The sequence below is a fragment of the Neofelis nebulosa genome, chromosome 4 (assembly GCF_028018385.1).
Source record: "Neofelis nebulosa isolate mNeoNeb1 chromosome 4, mNeoNeb1.pri, whole genome shotgun sequence".
NCBI lineage: Eukaryota > Metazoa > Chordata > Mammalia > Carnivora > Felidae > Neofelis > Neofelis nebulosa.
In genome coordinates, this window is record NC_080785.1 from 141846777 (window position 1) to 141873171 (window position 26395).

At 38.5% G+C, this 26395-nt stretch overlaps 1 protein-coding gene across 10 annotated transcripts in view; it reads left to right on the forward strand.

The window, feature by feature from the left end:
* The window catches only part of FHIT (fragile histidine triad diadenosine triphosphatase), a 1415554-nt gene that overhangs the window by 619730 nt on the left and 769429 nt on the right, over positions 1–26395 (forward strand). For all 10 annotated transcript variants that reach the window (XM_058726336.1, XM_058726335.1, XM_058726337.1 and 7 more), the window contains one exon: positions 8431–8550. In XM_058726336.1, coding sequence (XP_058582319.1) covers positions 8448–8550 — 103 coding nt within the window. In that variant the 5' untranslated portion in view covers positions 8431–8447. The remainder of the gene's footprint in view (positions 1–8430; positions 8551–26395) is intronic.

The following is a 26395-nucleotide window of genomic DNA, read 5'->3' on the forward strand; positions in this document are numbered from 1 at the left end:
GCTGGGGAGGAGCTTAAGAATCTACTGTTTTAGAAAAGCTCCTGAAATTATTTTAATTGGAACAAGTGCTCTAGGAAAGTCCTTCTCAACCTTTGATGCATGGACAACACCGCTTGGAATCTTGTGTAACTACAGAATGATGCAGTGGGTTTGGGTGGGGGGAGAGCTTGGCTATCTTCATTTCTAACATCTCTCAGGTGATACTGACCTTGTTGGTCCTCAGACCACATTTTGAGTAAACACGTCTTGCAGTGCTTGGCAAAATGTGAAGACTTAACATTTGTTCGAAAGAAATCATTTGCTTTGGGAAAAGAGAAAGTAATCATGAAATGAGGTCCTGGTAGTCTGTTGGTTAAGATTTTGCATCCTCACTAACATGGTCTGGTAGGTGCCTTTGCTAAAGTCCTGAGTTTCTCAAACTTGGGTTGTTGGGTTTTGAAGAGTCCTCACATTCTCAAAGGGAGTTTATATTTTGTGTTCTCCATTTGATAAAATAATGGGAAAATAATGGACATAGGCATGTATTCCGAATCACCAGATGACTGACTTACAAGGATACTGCCGTGTGGTTTTGGCACCAAAGGATTCCCTTATTGTGACAGTACCTTTGGTTTAGGGATTCTGAAAGCGCAGTCTCTGGAGTCCTAGATTCCCAAGTTTGGGAAGTCCTTAAAGGTGTCTTCTCTGAATAATATCCTTTAAAGGAGATCTTGTGAGGTTCACAGTGAATTTGAGTAAGCCACTTGACTTCCCCCCTTATTCAATGTCTCTAAAATGAGGGAACTGGATCTAAGTGATCTCTGTGGGCCTTTTCTGCCTCAAATTCTATAATTGATTTTTCTTTTGGGGGACAAGGTTAAAAGCATACGGTAGTTATTTCAGTTGGACGTTAACATCACATTGGAAAGCAAACCAGGAAGAAACCTGATCTACCCTGAAGTGAGCTGTTGTCATCTCCCGTTGTTAATGGTTGGGAAATTTAACATTTTAGAGCTTTTGCTTTTGTGCCCATTGAACCTTATTTCACTGCAAATTAGGCTGCCTATCTAGCCCTATCAGAAAATGACTGATCAAATCCACTGAGTCACAAAATTAAATGTGAATAGTCAATAGAGACCTTTTCGTTACTTCCTTTCTCTGTACTATGTTTTGAAGACAGAGTTCTAAAAATAACGTGATGCTACTGGCTGCTGTGAACTCTAGGAGATAGGCAGAGACAGGTTGCAGGAAGTAGAGAGGTTAAGAGAGGGTACAAATAACTTCCACAGCAGAAATAATGGAAAATAGAGACTGACTTAACACATTGAAGGCACATATTTTTAGTTCAAGATAACAGATGTTATTATTAAGGAATATAAGTTAAAGAATTGGCTAAAAATATAAGACCTGGGGTTTTCATTAACATGCTATTATTTATAAACAGGCAAATGCAGGTCTCAGTCACTGTTGCTGGAGTCAGCCTTCTATTTCTGTCTTAGCTGAGGCTGCTAATAAGTCTAAGGGCCTAAACATTGGGCTGAGGTCCTTAACCCAGTGCTTGGTTTTCTGGATGCCAGTAGCTGTCATCTCCATATTTATTAAGAAACCGAGATCCTGGGAGATGATTTTCTCCAGGAATTCAACAGAAGATTGATACATCCAGTCTTCTTGTTGAATTAAAAAAATAATCAGCAATTTTACTTTAGCTTTAAATGCAATTGCTTTTGGTCATCTTCATGTGAGAGGAGAGTATTTAATAATTATCTCAGCCTTGCAGACAGTTTGAGATCCTAGAGATGCAGGAATCTTCCCATCACACAGTATTGGCTCTTAGCCATATCTCTACTTGTGTTCCTCTTATAGTTGCTGGAGTGTTCCTTTTCTACTGAAATTAAAACTTGAGGAAGCATGTCTTTTAACAGCACAAATAGGCAGAATTTTACCACAATTAAAGAAGAAGCTGAATTGGGTTTGGGTAAAGAGATAAATAGTACCATTTTTGGTAATATTTCTTGTGACGTAGATGTGCTTTACTTACACCATCAGCCACTGTTTTCAGATGAGATCTCTGAGGGTACAAATAAAGCTCCAGCATATCAGTAACTATATGAAATTCCAATGCTATATTATTTCAATGCCTCAGAAGGTGGACTTGGGAAGGATGGGGAAGCTATCTGAAAGAGACATAAGGGGGTAAGAATATGCCATGGGACTTAGAGATTGATCTGCATTTATAATGGGAAATTGAGCATTAGTTTAGACTATAATAAGAATAGCCTCTATTGACACTTGTACCCCAATGTTTACAGCAGCACTTTCAACAATAGCCAAAGCATGGGAAGGGCCCAAATGTCCATCAACTGATGAATGGATAAAGATGTGGTCTATATACATAATGGAATACTACTTGGCAATGAGAAAGAATAGAATCATGCCATTTGCAGCAATGTGGGTGGAACTGGAGGGCATTATGCTAGGTGAAATAAATAAGAGAAAGACAGATATCCTATGTTTTCACTCATATGTGGAACTTGAGAAACTTACTAGAAGATGGGGGGAAGAGAAGGGGAAAAATAATTTGAAACAGGGAGGCAAACCATAAGAGACTCTTAAATACAGAGAACAAACTGAGGGTTGATGGGGAGGGGCAGGGTAGGGGGGAAATGAGTGATGGGCATTGAGGAGAGCGCTCGTTGGGATGAACACTGGGTGTTGTATGTAAGCGATGAATCCTGGGAATCTATCCCCGAAACCAAGAGCACACTGCACACACTGTATGTTGGCCAACTTGACAATAAATTTTACTAAAAAAATAAATTAAAAAATTAAAGAATAGCCTCTACTGAATGAAATAGGATGTATAATTTTCATATCCACGGGAAAAAAAATGACCTAGTCAGTGGAAGGTAGGAAGGAAAATAAAGTGAAGCAAAAAGAAGATGAAAACAGACGTGAAATAGGATGTTCCAAATAAGCTCAAAGAATAATTGGCATAAATGCATGAGGTTAAACTAATCAAGTAGGTTGTTCCATGGATGGAAACTAAATGCTATATTATTTATAAAGTACATTTAAAAGGACACAGTCTAATGATAAGGGGATCCCTGCAAGCTCAATGTTTGGCTCAAGTAATTAGAGTGACTGTGACATGGTAAATCTGAAGAAATAAGGAAAGGGGAAAAAAAAAAACAGGTGAAACAAACATAAGAGCAGAAAATAAGCAGTAATAGAGAAGATTAATAGAAGCAAAGAACGGAAAGAAAAGGTTCTTTGAAACTTAATAGGTAAGATATAAATTCCAGGATGACTGATAAAAATATATATGTTATGAATAGGTACAAAATAAGTAAGGTAAATATGGATTGCAGTTTCAATATGTTAAAGAGAATGTGAGTTTGTTTTTTTTTTTTTAAATGTATTTTATTTTATTTTTGGGACAGAGAGAGACAGAGCATGAACGGGTGAGGGGCAGAGAGAGAGGGAGACACAGAATCGGAAACAGGCTCCAGGCTCCGAGCCATCAGCCCAGAGCCTGACGCGGGGCTCGAACTCATGGACCGCGAGATCGTGACCTGGCTGAAGTCGGACGCTTAACCGACTGCGCCACCCAGGTGCCCCGAGAATGTGAGTTTTTACCAATAAAGATTAATTTAGGTGAAAAAAAATGATTTAGGCTAAATTTATCCTAAAAAAAAAAAAAAAATGATGCAAGAAATAAACCCCATAATCAGTAAGCATTAAATAAATTGTAATGCTTATCAAGACAATCTTCCCTGTAATATAAAAACAGGCCTAGACAGTTTGACAAGTAGTTCTATTTAAGTCTCAAGGAACAGAAAATTCTTGTTTATAAAACTTCTTATTGAACAGAGAAAAGCCAACCTATAAGTTGGATTTCTTTTTTAGACAAAAACCAGGTTAAAAAGTATTGGCTAACTTAGGACATGATAAAACACTAAGATTCAAATCCAGCAGTGTATTAAAAATAATTTGACTAAGTGTAATTTTTTAAAAGGTGAAAGGATGTTTTAGCATTTAAAAGTGTTACTGTAATTTATCACATTAATGACAAAGAATAAGAAGTTGTTTGATCAATGACAAAGGGATAAAAATTGTTAAAACTAAGTTTTTTTCTTTTTTAAGGAATCAGCCCTTAGCCAACTTAAAATAGAGATTTTTTTTTTAGCTTGATAAAGTCTTTGTACTAAAAAAGTATGGCAGACATCATTCCTAGTGGATTTATACTCAAAGGTTTAAACTCATTGCTTTACCTTTCAACACATTACCAGATACCAAACCAGTGCAGCAAGATTAAAAAAATAAATAAATAAAAACAAAAACCCAAAAAGCACAAAAGCAGAAAGATTGAAGTGAGAGAGGTAATTGTCATTATTTCTAAGGAAAATCATTTATATAGGAAACCAAAAAGAATCAGCAGAAACTATTAGTAGCAATCCAAGGGTTCAGCTAGGTTGCCAGCTTGGAAGGGCAACATATAAAAATCAATAGCTTTCCTCTGTATTGGGAATAACCAATTATAAACTCTGATGATGATAAGATATCATTTATAATAGTGACATAAACTAAAAGCTATCTAGGAATAAATCTAAGAAAGAATTCATAAAACATATAAGGGAAATTTAAAACCCTATTACAAGAGTTTTATTATGGTATTATAGAACGTAAAAGCAGCATTCATAAATGGATTGATTGAATATTATGAAGGTGTTGCATTTCCTCCATTAAAATTAAATTCAGTGTAATTCCAATCAACATCTCAGGAATAATTTTTTTTTCATGGGGCAGACCTGAATCTACAATTTATATGGGAGAATAAAGATAAAGAAGGGTTTTTTTTTCTTACAAGGCATTAACATTATACAACAGAAGTTGGCAAATTACAGCCCACAAGCCTAGTCCAGGCTGCCACCTGTTCTTATGAATAAAGTTTTATTTGGACACAGCCACATCCATTTACTATGTATTGTCTTTGGCTGCTTTTATTCTGCCATAACAGGGATGAGTGGTTAGAACAGACTGTGTGGCCGGCTGAATCTGGCCCGTTAGAGAACAAATTTGGCATCCCTGTTCTTCAGCATCTGGCATAGAATCAGAATATCTTAAGTACAGACTCCTCCCTTTACACATAAGGGAATTTGGTGTAATCATTCCCAGCAATTGGTGTTAGGAAACTGTTTCACAAAAGGAAAAAATTAAACCATTTTCATATTTTATACCAGAAGCAAAGTTTCAAGTAGATTAAATACCTGTTAAAACTATAAAGCTGATAGACAAAAATTTAAGATATTATTTTGGTAACCTTATAGTGGAGACAGGTTTGTTACATAAGATTCACAGGGCACAACCATAAAAAGAAAATTGATCAATACATCAAAATGAATGCTTCCTATTTAATGTATCATATGATAGGAAAACTAACAGATGGTGAGAATATAATTGTCATGTTTAATAGGCCAAGATGCATATTTAAATATACAGGGGGCTCTGAAAAATCAGAAAATAGAAGGGAGGAAACCACTACAAAAGGGCAAAGTATGAATTGGCAATTCAAGAAGGAGAAATACGTACTTATACATACCACACTAGAGACAAAAGTAAAGGTTCCATTTTGTCTATCATACCAGTAAAAGCTACCTAATCAGATACTCTCAAGTGCCGGCAAGAATGTGAGTAAATAGAAGACTAAACATACTGATGCTGGGAATGCAGACTGGTGCTTCTATTTTAGAAAATCTAAATAGTAAAACCAAATAATGGGACTCTAGCCTAGATACCCAGGGAAATCTATGTAAGGGTGGTCATCTGTGATATTTGTGGTTCAAGATTGGAGATAAGCTAGTCCTTTGGCACTAGAGGGAAAACTACAATGTAATCCAGTGAGAGGGAATAGGCATTGGGAAGGAATGAATTACGTGTACCTAGAGCAACATGAATGAGTCTCTAAAACAGTGTTGAGGGGGAAAAAAAAAAGAGTGACATTTAAAGCATGATATGATTTATATACAAATTAAAAAACATGCAGGAGCCCTATGTATTTTTGACATGGCAATATTTATAAAAATGGAATTAAGATTATAAACAATACATTAATCATGAAAAAGTGAAGCTCTGTGGTTGAAAGAATGGAACTGGGCATAGAGGATGAAGGAGAAATGATGAGAAAAATGAAAACCAAATGAAGAGTTTTTCATGGACTCTAAGTAGGGGCTTATCAACTAGAGCCTGTGCTGAAGTCAATTCTGTACAATCATCCTTTAGAGGAAACAAATTCTGGGCACATTAGTCCTAACAGCAATGTTAGATCCAGCTTCTCAAACAATGTCACCAGGTATGGGTCTCTCTATCTTGGCTCTGCCCACCTCTCTGGATGTCAGGTGGACTCTTTTTAGTGTAACTTTTAGTTGTTTTGGTTCATGGGAGCAGATTGGCAACTCAGCAGAAAGAAAGTTCTTCCCTTTAGCATCAGCAGTAATCTTCTTGTAGATCTCCTTTTTTTTTTTTTTTTTTTTTTTTTCAGAGGCTGGTGTTTTGTCCTGTGTCTGCTTTTGAACCAGCCATGTGACAGAAGCCTAAGGATGCCTGAATCACTTTCCTGTCCCTAGAGTCAGGCAGTGGGAATAGCCCCACAAACAGAATATGGTGTGTGGGGGGGTATTACCCAAAGAAAAATCAGGATGGTATGGACAGAAATACAGAAAGTAGATGCTGGGCTGGCAACCTTCCCCCCACCCCCAGCAAAAACCAAGTAAGGTTAATAATAATCATAAGACACACCAAGAGCTGCAGTGGAATTGAATCAATGCTGTTTGCAGAATGACTGAATTGAAATGCCATGTTTATTTAAAAAATTGTGGGGGAAATGAAAAAAGGTTAACTCTAAATATCTGAAGCACTGCCACTTGCACGATACGTATTTCATCCTCTCCAAGGCATGAATTCATGACAAACAAATAGACTTGGAGGAAGGCCAACTATGTAATGGCTGGAATTGATTGTCTTAGAAGCAATGAATAGTGAACTTCGTATCACTGGGTATATTCATGCATAGTCTAGCCAGTTAGTTGGCCAAGATGCTGTAGGGAAGGACCCAAGGATTGGGAGAATAGTTGGGTTTGATCATGGTTCTCCATCCTTTGGGCAGCTTACTCAAGCATAGATTGCTTGGCCCTTTCCCAGAGTTTCTGCTTTGGTAGGTCCAGAGTAGGAATTCAGAATTTACATTTCTAAGTAGTTCCCAGGTGATGCTGGTGTTACTGGTCCAGGAAACACACCTTAAGAACCACTGGGTACATTGGTTTTCAATATCCTCATTGGCCTGTCATTTTTATTAGCTAGTTGTAAATGTTCTGAAAACCAGTATTGTATCTTTGAGGCAAACCTTCTATTTTATGTCTTAGTCCCTGACATGTGTTAGGTTCTTGCCATGTGGGCACTTCTAGATGATAGTAGATGACATTTGCATGGCCCTCTGTATCTTTTGAGTCTTTGAGAACATGAGGATCATTAAACAGTTGTACATTTGTTGGTATGCTTTGTAAAATAGTCAACCATTTACTGACATTGTCTGTTTTGTAATCTTCTGGTTTCCCATGGATTGATCTATTCTCACAGATTTATAGGAGGATAGTTTCTGAATTGGAAAATGAGTGGTTTTCCAAGGAGGGTCTTAGTTACTCAGGAAGTAACGTTGCCATGCATAAGCATAGGAATGATGGAAAACCCTTACTTGGTACCCAAATGCTAAGCACCGCCTACTGATTCAGTCATATTCCACTCCCATGACTCCCCCCCCCAAAAAAAAGAGAATATGAATGCAGGTTGTGAAATATTTAACCAGGAATTGTTCTCCTCTTGAAGTCTGTTTTTTTTTCTCAAAATTTTTCCCTTCAATTTTGGAATTTTTACTAGAATAGTTCTTTGGAAGTGCTCATGTTTTGGTAGTTATAGGCAAGGTCAAACGGTGTTTGTAGCTTTTCTAAATTGCTTTTACATAAATAAAGATGAAACCATTTGAGAAAAGCATTTAAGAATTAAATGGTTTATAGTCCATGCTTAACAATTAAAAATTTCAGCTTAGCAAAAATGATGAAATGAATGGATAAAAATAACCTGACAGGCGGAACCTAGTAACTTTGGGTTAAGGTGACAACTTGAATTACAGAGGGATTTAAGAAGACTGTTTTGTTGTCCTTGTGCAAGCTTCTGCTTAAAAACAATCAAGGCAACACTGGGTAAGGAGAGGAGAGTATTTTAGGAGGATTTGCCAAGAATCCATCTTAGTGGACTTAAATGGGGAACAGCTTCAGTGATTTCTACTTTGCAACTAACAATCTGTAGTATTGGAATTTGCTTTTTTTAGAGTTGTATATAATCTGAGTTTCTCATCTGAATTTTACAAATTCTCATTTCCTAAATCATCTTCTCTTTCAGGTTTCAACCGTGAGGAAATGTCATTCAGATTTGGCCAACACCTCATCAAGCCCTCTGTGGTTTTTCTCAAAACAGAACTGTCCTTTGCTCTTGTGAACAGGAAACCTATGGTACCAGGACGTATCCTTTTTGTTTTGTTTTGTTTTGTTTTGTTTTGTTTTGTTTTGTTTTAAGAGAGGCAAAATAAAATGCCTCTGAACTTAACAGACCAGAGGATTGCAGCATTGGCTTCCAATGTCGGTCTGAAAAAGAAAACAGGGGCTCCGCCTTCCTCCCCCTTTGGAGAAACCAGGTAAGATGTTGCATTTATTCCGAATCCAGTTGGTGGCACCAGTAATATGCTTGATCAATGTTGCAGAACTTTCTGAAAAGAGTTGCTTAGCAACCGTGGCTTTGGAGGTGAATTTTTACTTGACCTTTTCACTATAGTAGCTGTGTAAATAAATAGGTGCTTCTAAAGTGGGCCTAGTGAATATCATGGGTACTTTGTTTTCAGTTATCAGTAGCAAATCTTAATAGTAAGATAGAGATTGGCTGGCACTTTTGTGATGTGGAAATAAGGTATTACCTAAGGATTTGTGATTGACTTGGTGTCTTTACCTTTTAGGGATCATTCTAGCAAATTCATACACCTCAATATACCTAACAAAATAGTCATTTTCATTTTAGGATCTGAAATAGCATTTTTTTTTTTTTCTTGGAGAGCATCCCAGCTTCTGGATGGTCATCCAGTATCATTGGTGGTAGAGTTTTATTTTTCTCTGACCATTGACTTGTTGTCTTTCCTGCTGCTGACTTCAGTGGAAGCTTTATTCTTTGCAGCGGGAGCAGCAGGAATTGGTGAAATGTTCTGGAGTTATTTTTGTGTTTACTTAGAGTGTCACTCGTGACTGTGTGCAAATGACTTTTGTACTGATGCTTTAGAGTTATTTTTTTCTCTTTCCCTCTAATTTAATTTACTATGCAGAGGGCAATAAAGTATAAAATTTCATATTTTAAGATAATAAACATTTTCCACACTAAGACATGATTTTACTTTGAAATAAATGTCTCTGTAATTTTGAATCTATAAGTATCTCAAGATTTTTTTTCCAGAGTAAATTAAAATTGTGTGTGTGTGTGTGTGTGTATGTATAATTTTTTTCCCCTATGGGAATTTTCAAAGTGTGTGAGAACTTCAGGAATAATCTCCTTTCTTGGCCATATACTTGATGTAACATTGAAAAAAAACACAAATAAGAAAAAAAGCACCAAAAGAGAATTGTGATTTTATGATAGACACCCGGATTCCTTGAATTTAATTTTGACTAAATAAATTATGTACATTTATAAAACTAATGATAACAGGAGTAAACTACTAGTACAAATTACTTCTTCATATTTACCTTTAAATTTATAAAAATAGTCCAAATTATAAATGGTAAATATTTAAAAATATTATTTCTTGTCTACTGAAGTAAAAATAAAAGCTGGAATGGTTCAGGAAAGTCCTATAAAAAAAGAAAAATTTTCAAGTTGTATGTCAATTTTATATGGAGTTCTTCTAAGAGACTTTGAAGTTCTTAAAATGACAGAAGCATTTTATTTTTTCGTTTGATTCTGCTGCAAGTTTGTGGTTGTCTTTTTCCTCTGTGGATTTTTTTTTAATGGTTGAGCATTCTGGTGTCAAAAGAATATGGTTGAAATGCCATATCTCTTTGAGTGCCAGCTTTAATTGACTTTTATCTTCTATCAAAGAGGGGACCTGGGATGAAAATGTGATTTTAGATGAACAAATTTTAATACCTTGCTCTGGAAGGTTGCAGAGTTGTACTGCTTTTTTAATGGTTAATAATAGAATGAATTTAGTTTTGTAATTTTTTTAACTCATATCTTGATAGTAGAAAACTTGATTTTCATGGTCTTTTTAACAAATTTTGTCAGGTGTGATGCAAGATATAGGTCATTGACATGCTTGTACTTCAGTTGAGGTGTCTGCCTCTGGGAAAATGCACAAGCTGAATAGTGAGCCGTTAGTAAATGATGACTAGTCTTTTTCCAGATGGCACTGGAGCTGCTGTTTTGGAAATGGGTCCTGGTCAGTTCTCCTATCTTTGAGTAAATGCCAGGGACATGAGGCACGTCGCATTAAAATGAGCAAACCTCAGTTTGCTTGGAAGGTAGCAAGAAGGAGCCGACCCTTTCTGAGGATAAGAGAACCAGGACATTTTTATAATCTGTATATTGAGTGAGGCATTTCATATCTGCAGGGTTGAAAGGGGTCTCAGGACCAGTAGATAATGTATTCAGACAATCCTTTTTATATGATGATTTTGTGATTTTTTTAATTTATTTTTTTACTTTACCTTTGTAAACTCGGCTAGGTGACAACGGTGAGAAGAATCTTAATACGTTACTCATTCGCCTGCAGAAAGCGATATTCTTTTGTCTTGTGATTTGGGAATTGAAGCTGTGGATAGCTCTGCCCACTCACATTTCATGAAATAAATGGTGAGATGTCTGCAGCGGGCTTTAATCTTCCCCCAGTGCTCTGTTCTGTCTGCCCTAGATGAGCCCCTTGGTGTGGGTGTCCTAAGTCATACAGCATCTTGAACCCTCCCTGCTCCTGGACTTCTCTCCAGCCCACACATCATTCAGACCATGGCTCCCAATCCTATCTTTCTCCTTCCTAGTCCCTTCCAAACTACTAGTGAATATAATGAATGTTTTTTTTTTTTTAAGGAGAAAGTCCAAACTTTTTAGCATAATCTTCAAAGATTTTCACTATTCTTTTTTTTTCATTTTTAATGTTTATTTATTTCTGAGAGAGAGAGCATGAGTTGGTCAAGGGGCAGAGAGAGAGAGAGAGAGAGAGAGAGGGAAACACAGAACCCGAAGCAGGCTCCAGGCTCTGAGCTGTCAGCATGGAACCCAGCCCGGGACTCGAACTCACAAACTGCGAGATCATGACCTGAGCTGAAGTCGGACACTTAACCGACTGAGTCACCCAGGCGCCCCTATAAGATTTTCACTATCTTGACTCAACCTTCCCCCTTTACAACTATTTCCTAAACAGGTGTTGTATTTCCTTTCACCATGTTCTCCACCTCGGCCACCTTTACCCTGCCTTTCTCTTAGAGATGAGATCCTACCCATACTTTTTTGTTTCAACTAAAATGTTTTGATACCCGCCTTGCCCTCTCAGGAAGTAAATGTGTGGTCCTCTCTGTGACCCTTGACTCCTTATTTGCATGTCAATTCATGCAGCAGTTTATTACGGAGCTCCTGCTCTGTTCCAGGCATTGGGCCAAACACTTACCCAGTCTGCCTCGTGTCAGAACTATGTGCATTCTTGTTTGTCTCTGTGCCGAGTCCTTCGTTCCTGGAAAGGGGTGGGGCAGGAGCTCTTACACGTCTTTTTCCTCAGCATCCAAAGTACTATCCTGCCTGAATTTTAAGTGAAGCTGTAATCATCAGGAGCATATGGATCATTTCGATTGATGGAGCGGGACAACAAGGGTCCATGGAAATCCTGCCTTTTCAGTATGCCCAAGCACCAGCCAAATCTTGTTCCCATTTTATTCCAGATCTTTTAGTATCCTATTAAAGCTATATTTTTTCCAACTTTCCCCTCCTGCTTTGTCAGTTGGAATCTTGTTTACATGTCTGTGTTACAAGGGTACAGTTAAGTCTAAAAGTGGTGAATGAATTGATGGCCGATGGAAAAATTTTTTTTGCCTGTTAGTTTTCAATGGACAAGTCTGTATTTTAAGGGCAGTATATTGGCATCTTTACGTAAATGGGAAATTATTATTTTGTATTTATGATGATTTTCTTTTTAAAGAGTATTCAGGTGGCCTTTGGGGAATGTGCCATTCATGAGACTTGTAAATGTCATCTTTGAACTTGTGTCCTCTCTAACATTTTGCTCCCTCTCCCCAAACCTTTTTTTCTTAGGACTTTGCTCACTGACTTTTTCATACCTTTCAGAGGAGGAAAAGAACTGTTAGATCAGGGGCCAAAGGTAAACTTTTGAAGCAAGACTATTGGCTTCATTCTCAAAAGACCCACTCGAATCCCTCCTTGTCCCCACTGAAAGCAAATACTTCTGCTTGTCGCAAACAGTGTTTAAAGCTGATTGAACAGGCTTTGGCCTCTGTGGTGCAACACTCTAGAAGGATATGTCAGAATGTCTTTAATCCATTAATTTCTTGTTCCTGGAAAATGCTTTTCAGAGTGTCTTGGTGAGAGAACAGAATCATTTTGGAGATTGCGTCTTAAGAATTCTGTAGTGAACATTTTATTCATGGACCTCAGTGCAGTCCGGCTATTGTTCATGGCTTAAGTAAATTTGAGCCAGTATGGTTAATACTTCTCCATACCCTGCTCCCTTGCATTGTGCTACATCTCCCTCCCATCTTGAGCATGAAAAATGAATTTGAGTATTAGTGGAATCCATTTAGAGACTGGGGCTTTTATGGTAAGTAAAATTATTCATTTGTTATGTCCTGGTGTTTTCAGCAGACTGTTTATTGATCTTTGGATTGCTATTCAGAATGGCAGAAGGGGCCCTAACGTAAGGGAACACGGCGACGTTTGTGAACGGGTTGAATGCAGTGTGTAATGACAGAGATAAACCTGGCTTGCTGGCCATACTCTATTATACAAATCATTTGTCAACAGTTTATTGGATCAGTTTTTAAAAAGAGCAGGTTTTTCCAAACAGGAGCATTGCACACCGAATGTTATCAAGTGCAGACACTGTTTGGATGATGCATTGAGGATAGCCTTATAAAGTGCATTTGTGAAGAATTAGACTATGTCCCTTGAAAGATATTTCTGCTGAATGTTAGAAACAAAAGTTTGGCACAATGGAAATTGTTCTCTAAGGTCCAAGTTTAATAGGTAAAAAAGAAAACTCTGGCAAATGTCTTTTAATATACGATTTTACCTTTCCAAGCGAGCAATGGGAAGTTGTCTGTTTTTAGACTATTGCCGTGTTGAGTTCTCCTGAAGCAAATGAACAAATAACAAAAATAGCTTCATTACTTAACAGTGCTTCTTACGGAATGGATGCTATAGATAAAAGTGCCCTTTTAGTTCTTCCATAAAAATCAGAAATATTTGTCATTTCCTGAGTAGGTTGTAATCTTGTGAATTTCTTTAATTGTTCAGGAAACTGCAGTTATTAGCGATCTGATGATCTTTCATTTCTCAAAAGAGTTTCTTTTTAAACCTTCCTGTGCAAATAAAATGAGCACAGGCACTATTTTAATATCCTTATTACTAAAGATAGTTTTTCTTTCTTAAAATTTCCCTCAATGTGTCTTTCCCCCCTCCCCCCCACCCAACCCTGTGCATGCCTGTCGTGTATTAGCTAGCTTAAAGTACCCTTGGAGAGACATTCAAGGGCAATCTTGCTGTCCTTTGTCCTGAGCTGCAGTGGGACAAGTTGATTTTCTTACAGTCATATTTTTCTTTATTTGGCAGGTTATTGTGTTCAAGAATTCTGCATGTGGCAGTGGTTGTTCAGTTAGAACAATTCTGTTTCTGTGGGAAAGGTTCCCGTAGAAATGTTTACCTACCTTTGGGTTGGTAGCTAGAAAGAGTCTTTGATGGCATCGGTCAGCAGGGACAAAGGAAGCTCTTGGATGCTTTTATCATTCACTAAGTTGACTAATCTCTTTTTTCAAGCATCTAGAACCCACCACAGATGATCTTGGCAACCCTCATTGCAAGACAAACCTTGTGTGACCCTCATCCATCTTGACTGGTCATCTGAAGAATTACTGCACAAAGAGCAAATGCATTTTATCTCAGATGCCACTTCTTTGGTTGGTAATTAGCTCACAGTGTTAAGGATGATTCTGAGGCTACATGCAGGGTCAGTGGGTAGTAATTGTCTTGGGTACCAGAGGAGAAAGAGGAACGCTCCTTGCCAAGCTCTGCCTCCCCCAGGTTTATTTTTCGTTCCTGGAGCTGAGACTGGTGTCTTTGTTTTTATTGTAGACACAATGATGGATTGTTGGCACCTGATACTGAAGGAATTAATAGATGCTTTGTATGTGTGCAGGGAACGTTTGAAATCGGATGGAAAACAATGTGTGGATTTTATATCCTTTGTCCTGGCCCATTCAAACAAAGGTGACTCACCCATGAGGCAGTGGTTGTAAAGCATGTGCAGATTGGTCTCTAGACCTCATCCTGGCCTCTTCCTACTGTCAGTGGTCTCTCCCTGGCTCCTTGCTGAGTGCTGGCTGATGAGGATATGCATATGGTGGCCTTGTGGTTCACTTGGCTCCTCTTCTGAGTGATTTTCCTTCACCTTGACCTCTTCTTTATAATAGGATTTACCTTCTAGCTTCAGGCCCTGCTGTGAATGGGGTGAAATGGGCAGGTCTGACCATGGTTCTGCATTAATGGAGGGAAATGCAACTGGCTTTTTGAGTAGAGCTTTTAGGAGGTTGCTGCATTGTCTCAGAATTGCACAAAGCCTATAGAGTCACTTTCACCACCAGAAAAAGATATCTTTACAATCTGCCTGTCAATATAAAATAGAACTCTGTTGGTATGTGAGCACAGGGAGGGGCAGGGGAGGACAGTATGAGGGGTGCTCTGTCTCCAGCTGTAGCAAATGGTAGGATGGTAACTATAGGTATTAAAATAACACTTTGAATATTTCTCATATTAGTTGCAAAAATGAATATCCTATAACAGGACAAGCCATTTCCCATTTCTATTTGTTTCTATGTGAAACTTTCCCCAGGTAATTTTAAATCATCACGGTTAACAATTACTGAACTCTGTTCATTATATTCCAGGCATGTTTTTGACCTGCTTCCCATGCAAGCCATCAGATTGTGAGGAACAGGGAAAGGCTGGCCACAGTGTTGCCAGCCTCACACTTGTAACAGAACATAATTAGAAGTAATGAATGATATAATACATCATTTTTCATAAGAAATGTCACGTAATTAACTTAAATAATGCAAAATATATTCTAATTTCCATTTGGAATGAAAATAGATTTGTTGGAACATCAGTAGGCAGTTAATGTTTATCCTATATTTTCATACACATATCAAAACTGTTAAAATCTATTGAAGGAATAAACATGGATTTTCCACAACACAATAAGTCAAGATGGCTTTCTTTTGCTAATAGAGTCTTATGTATATTCCTCATTTATTATATATGTAGTTTGTATATATGTTCAATTTTTAGAATTAGCATAATTTATATTTATTGCGAATTAATGATCTAATTTATTTACTTAGCTTCCATTTCTTCTCTCAGACTAATTGACTGAAAAAATAACTATAAATTTGCAAATAGCTCTTGGGCACAAATTCTAAATGGGCCTTATCCTAGGAACTCTCTACAATAGTAGATCTTGGAACTAGTTTGGTGTTCTAAATTATTTCCTGGGATTTCTCCTATAGGCTTTAAATGTGCCTCAGGAGTCTTGGTTTGGCTTAGATGTAGCCACGGTTGGGGCTCAGGATGTGGGTGGATATGTCTTAGGCAGAGGCATTATTTTCATATGAAAACAATTAGTATGACACATGGCACTGACCAATGTCAGGGTAGTTCTTGGAAACTCTCTGCTGTGTCAAACATCAACCTATCAATTTTTGTATTGTGGAGAGGTCTGGGGAGCCCCAGGGGAGGAGGCAAAGAGGAAGGAGCAGCATGCAGGGGATAGTACATACAGAAGGGTTTTGAGAGTTTAATAACGGGAATGGACATGCCAGTGGCCATGTCTCAGTGACAGCCCTGGTTGTAGAGAGATGAAGACTGATAGGAGGAAGCTGCTGTTAGACCTTTGACTCAAACCTGATATTTGTTCTTCAATACCATTGAGTCCAGCAGAATCACAGGTTTACCAACAAGTTAAAAACAACAGAATTCAGGGGCATCTGGGTAGCTCAGTCCGTTGAGCATCCAACTCGATTTTGGCTCAGGTTATGATCTCACAGTTTGTGAGGCTGAGCCCCATTGGGCTCTGCATTGACAGAGCCACGCCTGCTTCCGATTCTCTCTTTCCCTCTCTCTCTGCTCCTACCTCATTTGCCTATGTGCTCTCTATCCCTCAAAAATAAATACATAAGGGGGACCTGGGTGGCTCAGTCAGTTAAGCATCTGACTTTGGCTCATGTCACGATCTGACAGATTGTGAGTTGGAGTCCCATGTCGAGCTCTGTGCTGACAGCTCAGAGCCTGGAGCCTGCTTTGGATTCTGTGTCTCCCACTCTCTCTGCCCCTTCCCTGCTCATGCTCTGTCTCTGTCTCTCTCTCAAAAAAATGAATAAAACATTAAAAATAAGTAAACATTAAAAAAAACTATTCTAAAAACAAAATGAGAAAACAGAGTTCTTTATTTCAAATAAATACCACCTTCCTTACATGACCTGGCAGTTCTCTAAGAACAATTTAGGGTAAAGCTTAACCTATAGCAGGAGGAGACTGAGATAGTGTCCTACTTCTCCTGTGTGCATTTGTAGTAGGGGTGAAAAGCGTATATACACATATACAACTTCATAATATCTTTTGTTAAAAATATTTGGGAAATTAATTAAACTTAAATAATAAATTATGATGAGTAATGCATTTTTGGAGTTGCTACTTTGTTTTGTCCTTGTTGACCAATGAGCAGTTGAAATGGGAAGGTTGAGTCTCAGGCCAATGGTGGTTCTACTAGATGGAAGTCAGGACTTCACCCAAGACTCTTGAGCCTCACTGTGTCCTTCTCTCCACCCCCTCTAGCTGCCATCCCATGAGCAGCAAACCTTTTTGTATCATTGGTTAGGTGCTGTAAGGAGTTATTTTCCCCAGAGTCTAAAACCTTCCCTATTACTCCTCCTTTCTATGGCTATGCTGTTGTAAATGTATTCTCTGCCACTTGTATTTCTCACTGACATTTTGGTGGCTTTGTTGTTTAGGTGTAATCATCATTATCATTTAAGAATAGGACTAACCTTGGTGAATTCTGCAGTGCTGATGTGGGGGGACAGGTGGTCTAGCTTGTCTAGCTGTATTTTGCTCCTAGGTAAAATGAGTCCAGGAGGAGCAAAACTCATCTGGCTCTCTAATTATTCTGTTTTCTAATAGCTTTTGAAATGGCTGTACTTATCAAGAGATCTTTTCATCTTTAAGATTTATTTCCAGTTCAACAGATTGGTAGGAACTAAGACTTATCTGTTGAGTGCTAATACTTTAACAGTAAACCACAATCCCTTTCCATTCACCAAAGATGATTGCTTTAAAATTTGTTAAATAAGATATGTCAGGATAAAATAAATCAACAGAAATTACATTAAAATCTTTAGAGTGTTTCTCATGCAGACGGGTAGAATACTAGTTAGTATTTTCTATTCTGTTTGGAGACCAAATGACCCCTAGAAGCTTTTTTCTCGTGGAGCTGTATCTTCAGTAAAGTCATTGAAATTCAGGAATAGAACAGACATTCACTGAGACTTTTCACATTGTCCTAGAATATGAGCAACTAGAGCCCAAACAGGAAGGCTGACAATCTTCCTGGGGAGCTACTCATATATGAGAGAGAACCACACTCACTTTACTAAGGGGTAGCAGCAGAACCAGACCTATCATGTTGAGCCACACTTCCATGCTGCCAGACTATGTAAGAGGAGAATCAGTGAGGGGAAAGATACGGCCAAATGGAATGAAGAATTCCAGAGGATTCTTCTCCCTCTAGATGACTCTTACTGCCCATGAAAGTCATGAGCAGAATGTAGCTCAAAGACCTGAGCTGGATGATTTCAACAAAAGGGTGCTGCCGTCTTGTTCCCTGGCTGGATGCTGAGCTATGGAACCTGCAGGCTATAGAGACAACTGCTATGGGATAGGAGTGTGGTACAGGTACAGGATAGGCTCCTCAGGAGAACTTCCCATCTACTCTATAGAGTTTGGGATTACACATGAGCACAGACCAGTGCCTGCCTCTCATTTGCTTCTGAATGGGGCAAGGATGGGAAGAGCCTTTTCAGAATGGCCTATAGTAGAAGGGAGAAAAGGGATTGAGGAGTAATATTCCTGAGAAGAAGATGGGAACAGCTTTTCTACCACACCCCTGTTGTCTGGAGCCCTTGGAAGAAACATATAAGCAATTCAGCAGGTCCCTTGGTCCCGCACAGAACCATGAATGCCAAAGTAGTGGGCGTGTGCCACAAGGGTGCTCAGGTAGATACTGGCATAACTGAGGCACTGACCTGTCGAGAAATGTGACTGGGTCATATACCACTGACAGTGTTTTAGAGACCTGCTGTCCTTTTTTGAATGGACCCTCAGAAGCAGATAAAGTGACGGTGGAGCTTGAATACCTTTCCAGAAAAACAAAATCAACTTTGAACTATGTTGAGAACCATATATTTGCAAAAGCTCCCACCAGATGGAACTGGAGCTAGACTCGGGATACCAGCCTTTTACCTGCTGACAACCAGTTACCTAAGACCACGCTGCCTCTAAAATCAGAGTAGCTCAGCCCCAGAATGGGGAAAAAGTTGGAAGACAGCTCAAAGTAGTCAAGGTTGCCGCTCAAGCCTGTCCTTAATCTGAGACTGCACAGATACTTTTAATTCTGAAAAGTGAGTGCAGAGTGACAGATTCTGCCAAAACCTTGCTAAGGGTCTGGGAAGGGATTCTATGTAGCATGATTAGAAGAGCAATAACAAGGAATATGAGCACAACATGTCTTTGCCCACCCCACCCCAACCAGAGTTGAGATTCTTCAGTCACTGTTTACACAAGTAAAGTGGTAACATAAATCTTTAAAAAAGGTGATTGATCAGTTAATCCCATGTTAGATAGTAGTATGTGATCTGTTGATGGCCTTAATTCCTAGGAACAGAATCTTGAGTATAGTAGATGGTTAAGAAATATTTATGGGAAAATACTACTTTTGTTTCAAAACAGGTTGATTAGGTAAAAGAACATTCAATTACTTAACAGGTATGTCTGATGGGATCGGTAGGGGATTTTCAGAGTGTCCTTAATTAGCCAGTGAAGCCTTGCTATATGCCAAGTTTTATTCCTTCTGTTTTTCAATTCTAGTCTTAATATGGTACACTCTTGATTTGAAGTATCAGTCTAAGGGTTGAATGCTACTGGACTGTTCTACATGATAACAGCCAGAATGAGCCTATTAAACATCTTGAATCCATGTCACGTCTCTGCTTATGGCTTCCTGTTTGCTTCTAACTAAAGTCAGTTATACAGTGATCTACAAGATTCCTACATAAGTCTTCCATCTGTCCCCCCACCACCAACCATTATTCTTTGATTTCATCTACTGTCATCATCCTTTAGTGATTTGAATGGTGACCTCCAAATGGTATGTCTGTCTTAATCTCCTAAACCAGTGAATATTACCTTACTTGGAAAAGGGTCTTTGCAGAGGAAATGCAGTTAAGAATTTTGAAATAAGATCATCTTTAGGGTGGCACATGTCCTATATCCAGCGGCACACGTCCTTAGTGACACAAGGGTGGGGACTGCACAGAGCAGAGGAAGCATTAACGTGACCAGGGAGGCAGAGGGAAGAGTGGTGTGGTAGAAATCAAGGGATGTTGGTGGCCACCGGAAGCTGGGTGAGGCGAAGAACAGGTTCTCCCCCGGAACTGCCGACACCTTGATTTCAGACTTCTGACTTCCAAAATAGCGAGAGAGTCCGTTTCTTTTGTTTTCAGCTACCAGTTTGTGGTAATTTGTTACAGCAGCCACAGGAGACTGATCTGCTTTCCACACTCACTCCGCTCCTTCCATACCCACTTCCTTGTTGTTCATTGAATATTCTAAGCACAGTCCTGCCTCACAGCGCTTGAACCAACTGTTCTTGGAATGCTCTTCCCCCTGATGAATGTACACCATGCTGTTTTATCTCCTTCAGACCTTTATTCAAGTTGCATGCAAACGTCACCTTCTCAGGACTGCCTTCCCTTTGCTGTTATTTAAAATTGCAACACCTCTCTGGCTTTCTTTCTTTTCTTTTTTTTTTTTTTTCTGTAGCATTAATATTGTAACTTACTGTATAACTTACTGGTGTCACAGGCTCACTGGAAATGGGACATCCACAAGGGCAGGCAGGCATTGCTGTCTAGTTTGTTCAAGACTGTGTCCTCACAGCCTAAGACTGTCTCTGGGGCATGGCAGGCATTCAGTAAATATTTGTTAAATGAGTAACTCTGGTTATTGATTATTTGGAATTTTTAGCTTTAAAGCTAATAAGAAAAAAAAAAAAGGGGGGGGTGGGAGGGACCAGAGTTCTCATTTAACAAGTGGACCAATTTGATAAATTCTCACACCAGGCAATGCTGTATAGTGGTTAAGAGAGTGTTGACCTAGATTTTATACTCACCTGCTCATGTGTACATACTCACACTTGGATGCATCGTTAACATTTATCATTCCAAAGTGGCCTGCTCTGGAAGAGAGAAAAGTAACAGGTGGTTTGAGCATGAAAAAATACCCCACCCACCTCCCCTGCCCACCCCTGCCCCCAGCACAGTTTTTCTAGATTTCCATGTGGATTCTAGCCAGGCTGATAAAATGCGTTCTTTCTTGGCTGAGCCCTCTGTCTGAAGTGGTATTTTATATCCTCCTAAATGTCAGGAATTAACATAGGATTTGATATCTCATCATCTGGTAAGCTTTGATTTCCAACATTTTGTTACCATGTTGCTTTCTCTGGGTGTAGAGCAGGTCTGTGTGCAACTTCCTGATTGCTTAAGTCAAGTTTTTATGAGTCTGTCTTCTTGGCTTCACACACACACAGGTTTCTTACACATGTACTTATTTATAAGTCTCTGATGAATCCCTCTGAGAACCTTTATGTTTATGATTATTTGTGTAGCAACCAACACATTGTCAAGCTATATTGTCTATTTGTTTATTTCTTGGAATGTCTGAAAAATGACTTCAGTTGACTAATCAAGTATAGCAAGATTAAGTGTTTTAAAAATAAGACCAAACCAAAGTCAGGAAGAAAATAAGGAAAGTAAGATGAAGCCAAAAGTGAAATTAGTGGATGAAATGGGTAACAGTTCTCCATATACTTGCTAGAGATGGGTCACAAAGTTGGCCCTGAGTTTCCTGGCACCATCCCAAAGGAAGGAAAGAGCATCTGTCCTTGAGGTAAAAATAGGCTGATTGCTCAGGAAATGCAAAAACATGAGCAACACCAGAGAGGAGAGTCCTATTTTCTTCAGATCCTTCCACAAGGAGATGATGCTAGAATATGTGATTGACAGTGTTCTCGCAATATCCTTACAGTGCACATGGAGGTTCTCCCTTGGAAATAGATCCTGAGTCTACCACTCACTATCTCCCCCCCCACCCCACCCCGCCGAATCTTGCCTGGACGGCAATCCTCTCTAGGTACCTTGTTCACAAAGCCTTCCAACCACTCCCTCCCTTGCTCTTTAACATCATATAGTGGCAGTCATGGTCTTTTTTTTTTTTTTTTTTAATTTTTTTTTTTTAACATTTATTTATTTTTGAGACCGAGAGAGACAGAGCATGAACGGGGGAGGGTCAGAGAAAGGGAGACACAGAATCCGAAGCAGGCTCCAGGCCCTGAGCTGTCAGCACAGAGCCCGACGCAGGGCTCGAACTCTCGGACCGCTAGATCATGACCTGAACTGAAGTCGGACGCCCAACCGAGTGAGCCACCCAGGTGCCCCAAGGCATGGTCTTTTTAATATAGGCATTAAACCAGGTTCTTCTTTTAAGAACTTTCACTGGTTGTTTCATTCAACTAGAACAAAGCCTCCAGGCTTCACCTTGGCCTCCTGGATTTCTGGCCCCTGCCTCATTCAACTTGCTGCTCCTGCTAGGTCTTTGTACCTGCTGTTGTCTCCACCAGGAGTGTACCTCCCTGTGACCTTCATGTGCCTCCTCAGTTCTCTTTTAGGTTCCAGTTCCTGTGTCCTCACCTCCACGCAGAGACCTTTCCTGACCTGCCACAGAACTCAAGGTGTGGACAGTAACTAGTGATGATTAGCGAGGCTCTTGTCCTGTCTCTGGAGTTGAACATGCAGGGAGAAGGAGTTCTACCCCTGCGTCTGTTGCTTCCTTTACCCTCTTTGGGTGCAGAGCTGTTTATATTTGTGAAAACTACCAGCCAGCTTTGGATGAGGATTTGGAGAACTGGATTTTAGTTCAATTTGGGGAAACCTAGTCAAGTCATTTCATCTTTTTTTTTTAAATTCTTTTTTAACATATATTTATTTTTGAGAGACAGGGACAGAGCATAAGCAGGAAGGAACAGAGAGAGAGGGAGACACAGAATCCGAAGCAGGCTCTAGGCTCTGAGCTCAAACTCAAGAGCTGTGAGACCATGACCAGAACTGAAGTCAGACGCTTAACCGACAGCCACCCAGGCACCCCTTGTTTTGTTTCTTCATGTGAAAGTAAAGATGTAACTCTCACCCACCTCCTGGACTATGTTGAATACTAAATTCAGATGATGTGGAAGACAAGAATGAATGAATGGATTTGGCTTATGGGAGCATGGCATAATAATAATTATAGTTTTTCTACTTTCCATTTTCATGATACCTGAAGGATGGTCCAGGGCTTGGGTTTGGGTAAAGGACATCATTTAATTGTGGCCCTAAATTTGTCAACTGAAGTTTAAACTGAAAGAAACTTTCTGGATTCCTGGGTATAAGAATATCACATAGCAACTGAAATAACCCATACCTAATTTTAAACTACTTAATTAAAAATGGCATTAAAATAGTACCCAGGATTAAAAATAAACCTTTAAATTGATGGGAATTTGATGTTCTGTGAGCCTTTTTACTTTTTTCTGTGTGGTGTGATGAAAAATACATATTATTTTCTACTGTGTTTAGTGCCTGGGAAGCTGGGGTTCATTCATGGCTGAGAGTGGCTTTTGCCATGGTGGTTTTAAATTAAATTCTCAGGGGGTTTAAATCATTCTAGATGCTCAACCCTCATTAACTGTAACGGGAGTTACTGTACAAGTCTCTTTTCTCCACACATAGCACTGAAAAATGACCCTCTCACACCACCTTTGTGTCTTGATCTTTGAACTAATTTTAATGGATTTTTTTTTTTTTAAAGTGTAGCATCTCTGTGCAACCCTCAGGGTAATGAGATTGCTAACAATTTGCTGATAAGCAATAGGCCTTCATTTTGCAGTGCTCGACCTACACATGCTGGAAAGCTTTGGGTCTGGGCTGACTGGCTTTCTGGACCACATGCTTCTCTTTTATTCAATTTCAAGTGAAGCTGTCCCTTTTTTTCCCACTCCTTTCATCATCTCTTTTTCCTCCCACATCTTCATCTCCTGATATAATCAGTACACAGTAGATACTCAGCACTGATGTAGTTCTAGTACTACTGAAATGTTAGAAAGGGGAGGAGTTGCTTATGGTCAAAGAAGCATCTGGTATTCTTAGTGTAATCTTTTAGTAACCAGCTAATGAATTGCTTGACTGAAGAAACGTTTTGTCTAAATTATGTCTATGTAAAAGCAATCTAGTTTAGATCAAGTGTAACAAGTTTTTTATTCTTGCATTTATTTTTTTCTAACTATAAGAATATTTTCCCATTATATAAAATGTACACCATCTATAATCTCATTAGCTAGACATAATTCCTGCTAAAATTTCAGTTTATTTCTTTTTTTTTCTGTTTTTATCCATTTCTCTAGAAAAGAAAAAAAACTTTATAACCTCATTTTTTTTACCTATTGTTGACATTTTCTGATTTTTAAATATATATGTTACCCCGAGAGTTCTAATGGTGGAATATTACACTATATGGATCTATTATAATTTAGTATTCAGTATTCAAACTGTATCATGAATGTTTTGATAAAGGATCTTTGGTTCCATTCCTGATAAACTTCTTAAACTGGAATCATTTGATAAAATGTTATGCATTGTTTAAATTGACAAATATTTCCAAATGTGCTATACATCAGCAATACACAAGCAACATACATCTGACTGTATACCCTCATCAACTTTAAGCATTTAAGATTTTTGAATGTGTCCTAACCTTTGCCAAGTTAAAGATTTATCTATGTCATTATTTCCACCTAATCGATAGCAGGGTGAACTTTTAAGTGTATCTATGAATTATTTTCATCAGTTAATTATTTGTTAATATCCTTTGCTCCTTTTTCTATTGGAGTTTTAGGTCTTCTAGGAATTAACTCTTTGCCTGTCATATTCATTGCAAATATTATTCTTATTTTGATCTCTTCTTTAGTTTGCTTATGATGTTAGTAACACACATTTTAGTCTTTTTTCATAGTTAAGCTTATCAGCTTTATCACTGGTGAGTTTCTCCAGTTCTTTTAGGCTTACAAAGTCTTTCTATCCTGAGATCAGTTAAATCTTTTCTTTTCTTTTTTAAGGTTTTTCTCTTTCTTTTGTCACCTATCACCAAGCTCATAGCACTTCATAGACAGGCTTTAAAAAATTTACTCTATGTTCTTGGCATCACTTTGAAGGAGGCAGATGAATGCTTTTCTCGAATTATAAGTGAAGAGACTAGAGGGTGGGTAGCAATGAAGCAGGTGGTTGTTCTGGAAGCAGAGATGTGCTTTCGCCTTCTTACAATAATAATATGTGTATGTTTCTTTGTTAAACTCTTACATTGGTCTTTCTATTATTAATTGCCGCTTTTACGTATTTCCTGCCTGAAGGTAATATCAAAAAGGTGGATCTTGGGGAATGTGGTACTTTTGTCACGTGTCTCCTGAGTCACTAGAGATCTTACATTCAATATATTACAGTGTTGTTTTGTGTTCTAGATTATGCTTAATGTAACTATATGGAGTGCATTCTATAATACTGTAATTCCTTGAAAATAATTAAATCCTACATGGCAATTCCTAATCAGCCAGATTATTGCATTAAGCTGAAGATCATCCTTTGACTATTGATGAACAACAACAACAAGAAAAACTGTAGCCATACAAGTAGGTCATCGGCCTGTGGCCCTAGCAAGGTAAATGTAGAGAAGCAAGGGAAATAACCCATTTTCTAGGATTCTGATAGTCTTCGGAAAAAAACGAAAACTGAGGATATTGAATGAAGTGGAGGGCAAGATCTAAGAAGATGTGGGAGCTTTGATGGAATTGAATGGAAGATTTATACATTTAATCAAAATTACATCGTGTAGAGAAGTGATACAAGTAGGAAAAGGTACCCATAATAAATTCTTCATTCTGTTTTCAGTTCTTAGACCATCTCCTGAATGACCTTTATCAGTTTTTAGGAATAAAATTAATAGAAATTTGTCCATATAGAAGTATATTTAACCTAAACTGGACATATAATTATTGGCCTTTAAATTGAAATATAATTGACATATAACATTATATTAGTTTTAGGTATAGAACATAATGATTTGATATAGGGATATATTACAAAATGATTACCATGTAAGTTTAGTGATCATTCTTTACCACACATAGTTACTTTTTTTTTCTGTGATGAGAAATTTTAAGATCTCTCTGTAATATTAACTCTTGATTGTTCTTAACCATTTACCACTTTTTGGTCATTAAAACCTGTCTGAATGGGTCAGCTTAATGACTTCCTGTCATGTTTTTTAATTTTTATTTTTTTATGTTTATTTATTTTTGAGAGAGAGAGAGAGAGAGAGAGAGCGAGCACGCGCGCTCTAGTGGGGGAGGGGCAGAGAGAGAGGGAGACAGAGGATCTGAAGCAGGCTCTGCACGGACAGGCTGACAGCAGCGATCCTATGTAGGGCTCCCGCTCAAGAATTGTGAGATCATGACCTGAGCCGAAGTCGAGCTCAGTTGACTGAGCCACCCAGGTGCCCCCCTTACATGTTTTTATAGACAAAACTGAACACACATTACCTGAAAGAATTACCACTGTCTGGTGTGACTTTGAACATGGAAGAGTTTTGAAGGTAGGACGCTATCATCCTCTGAAAGTGGAGATTCCAATGATTTTTT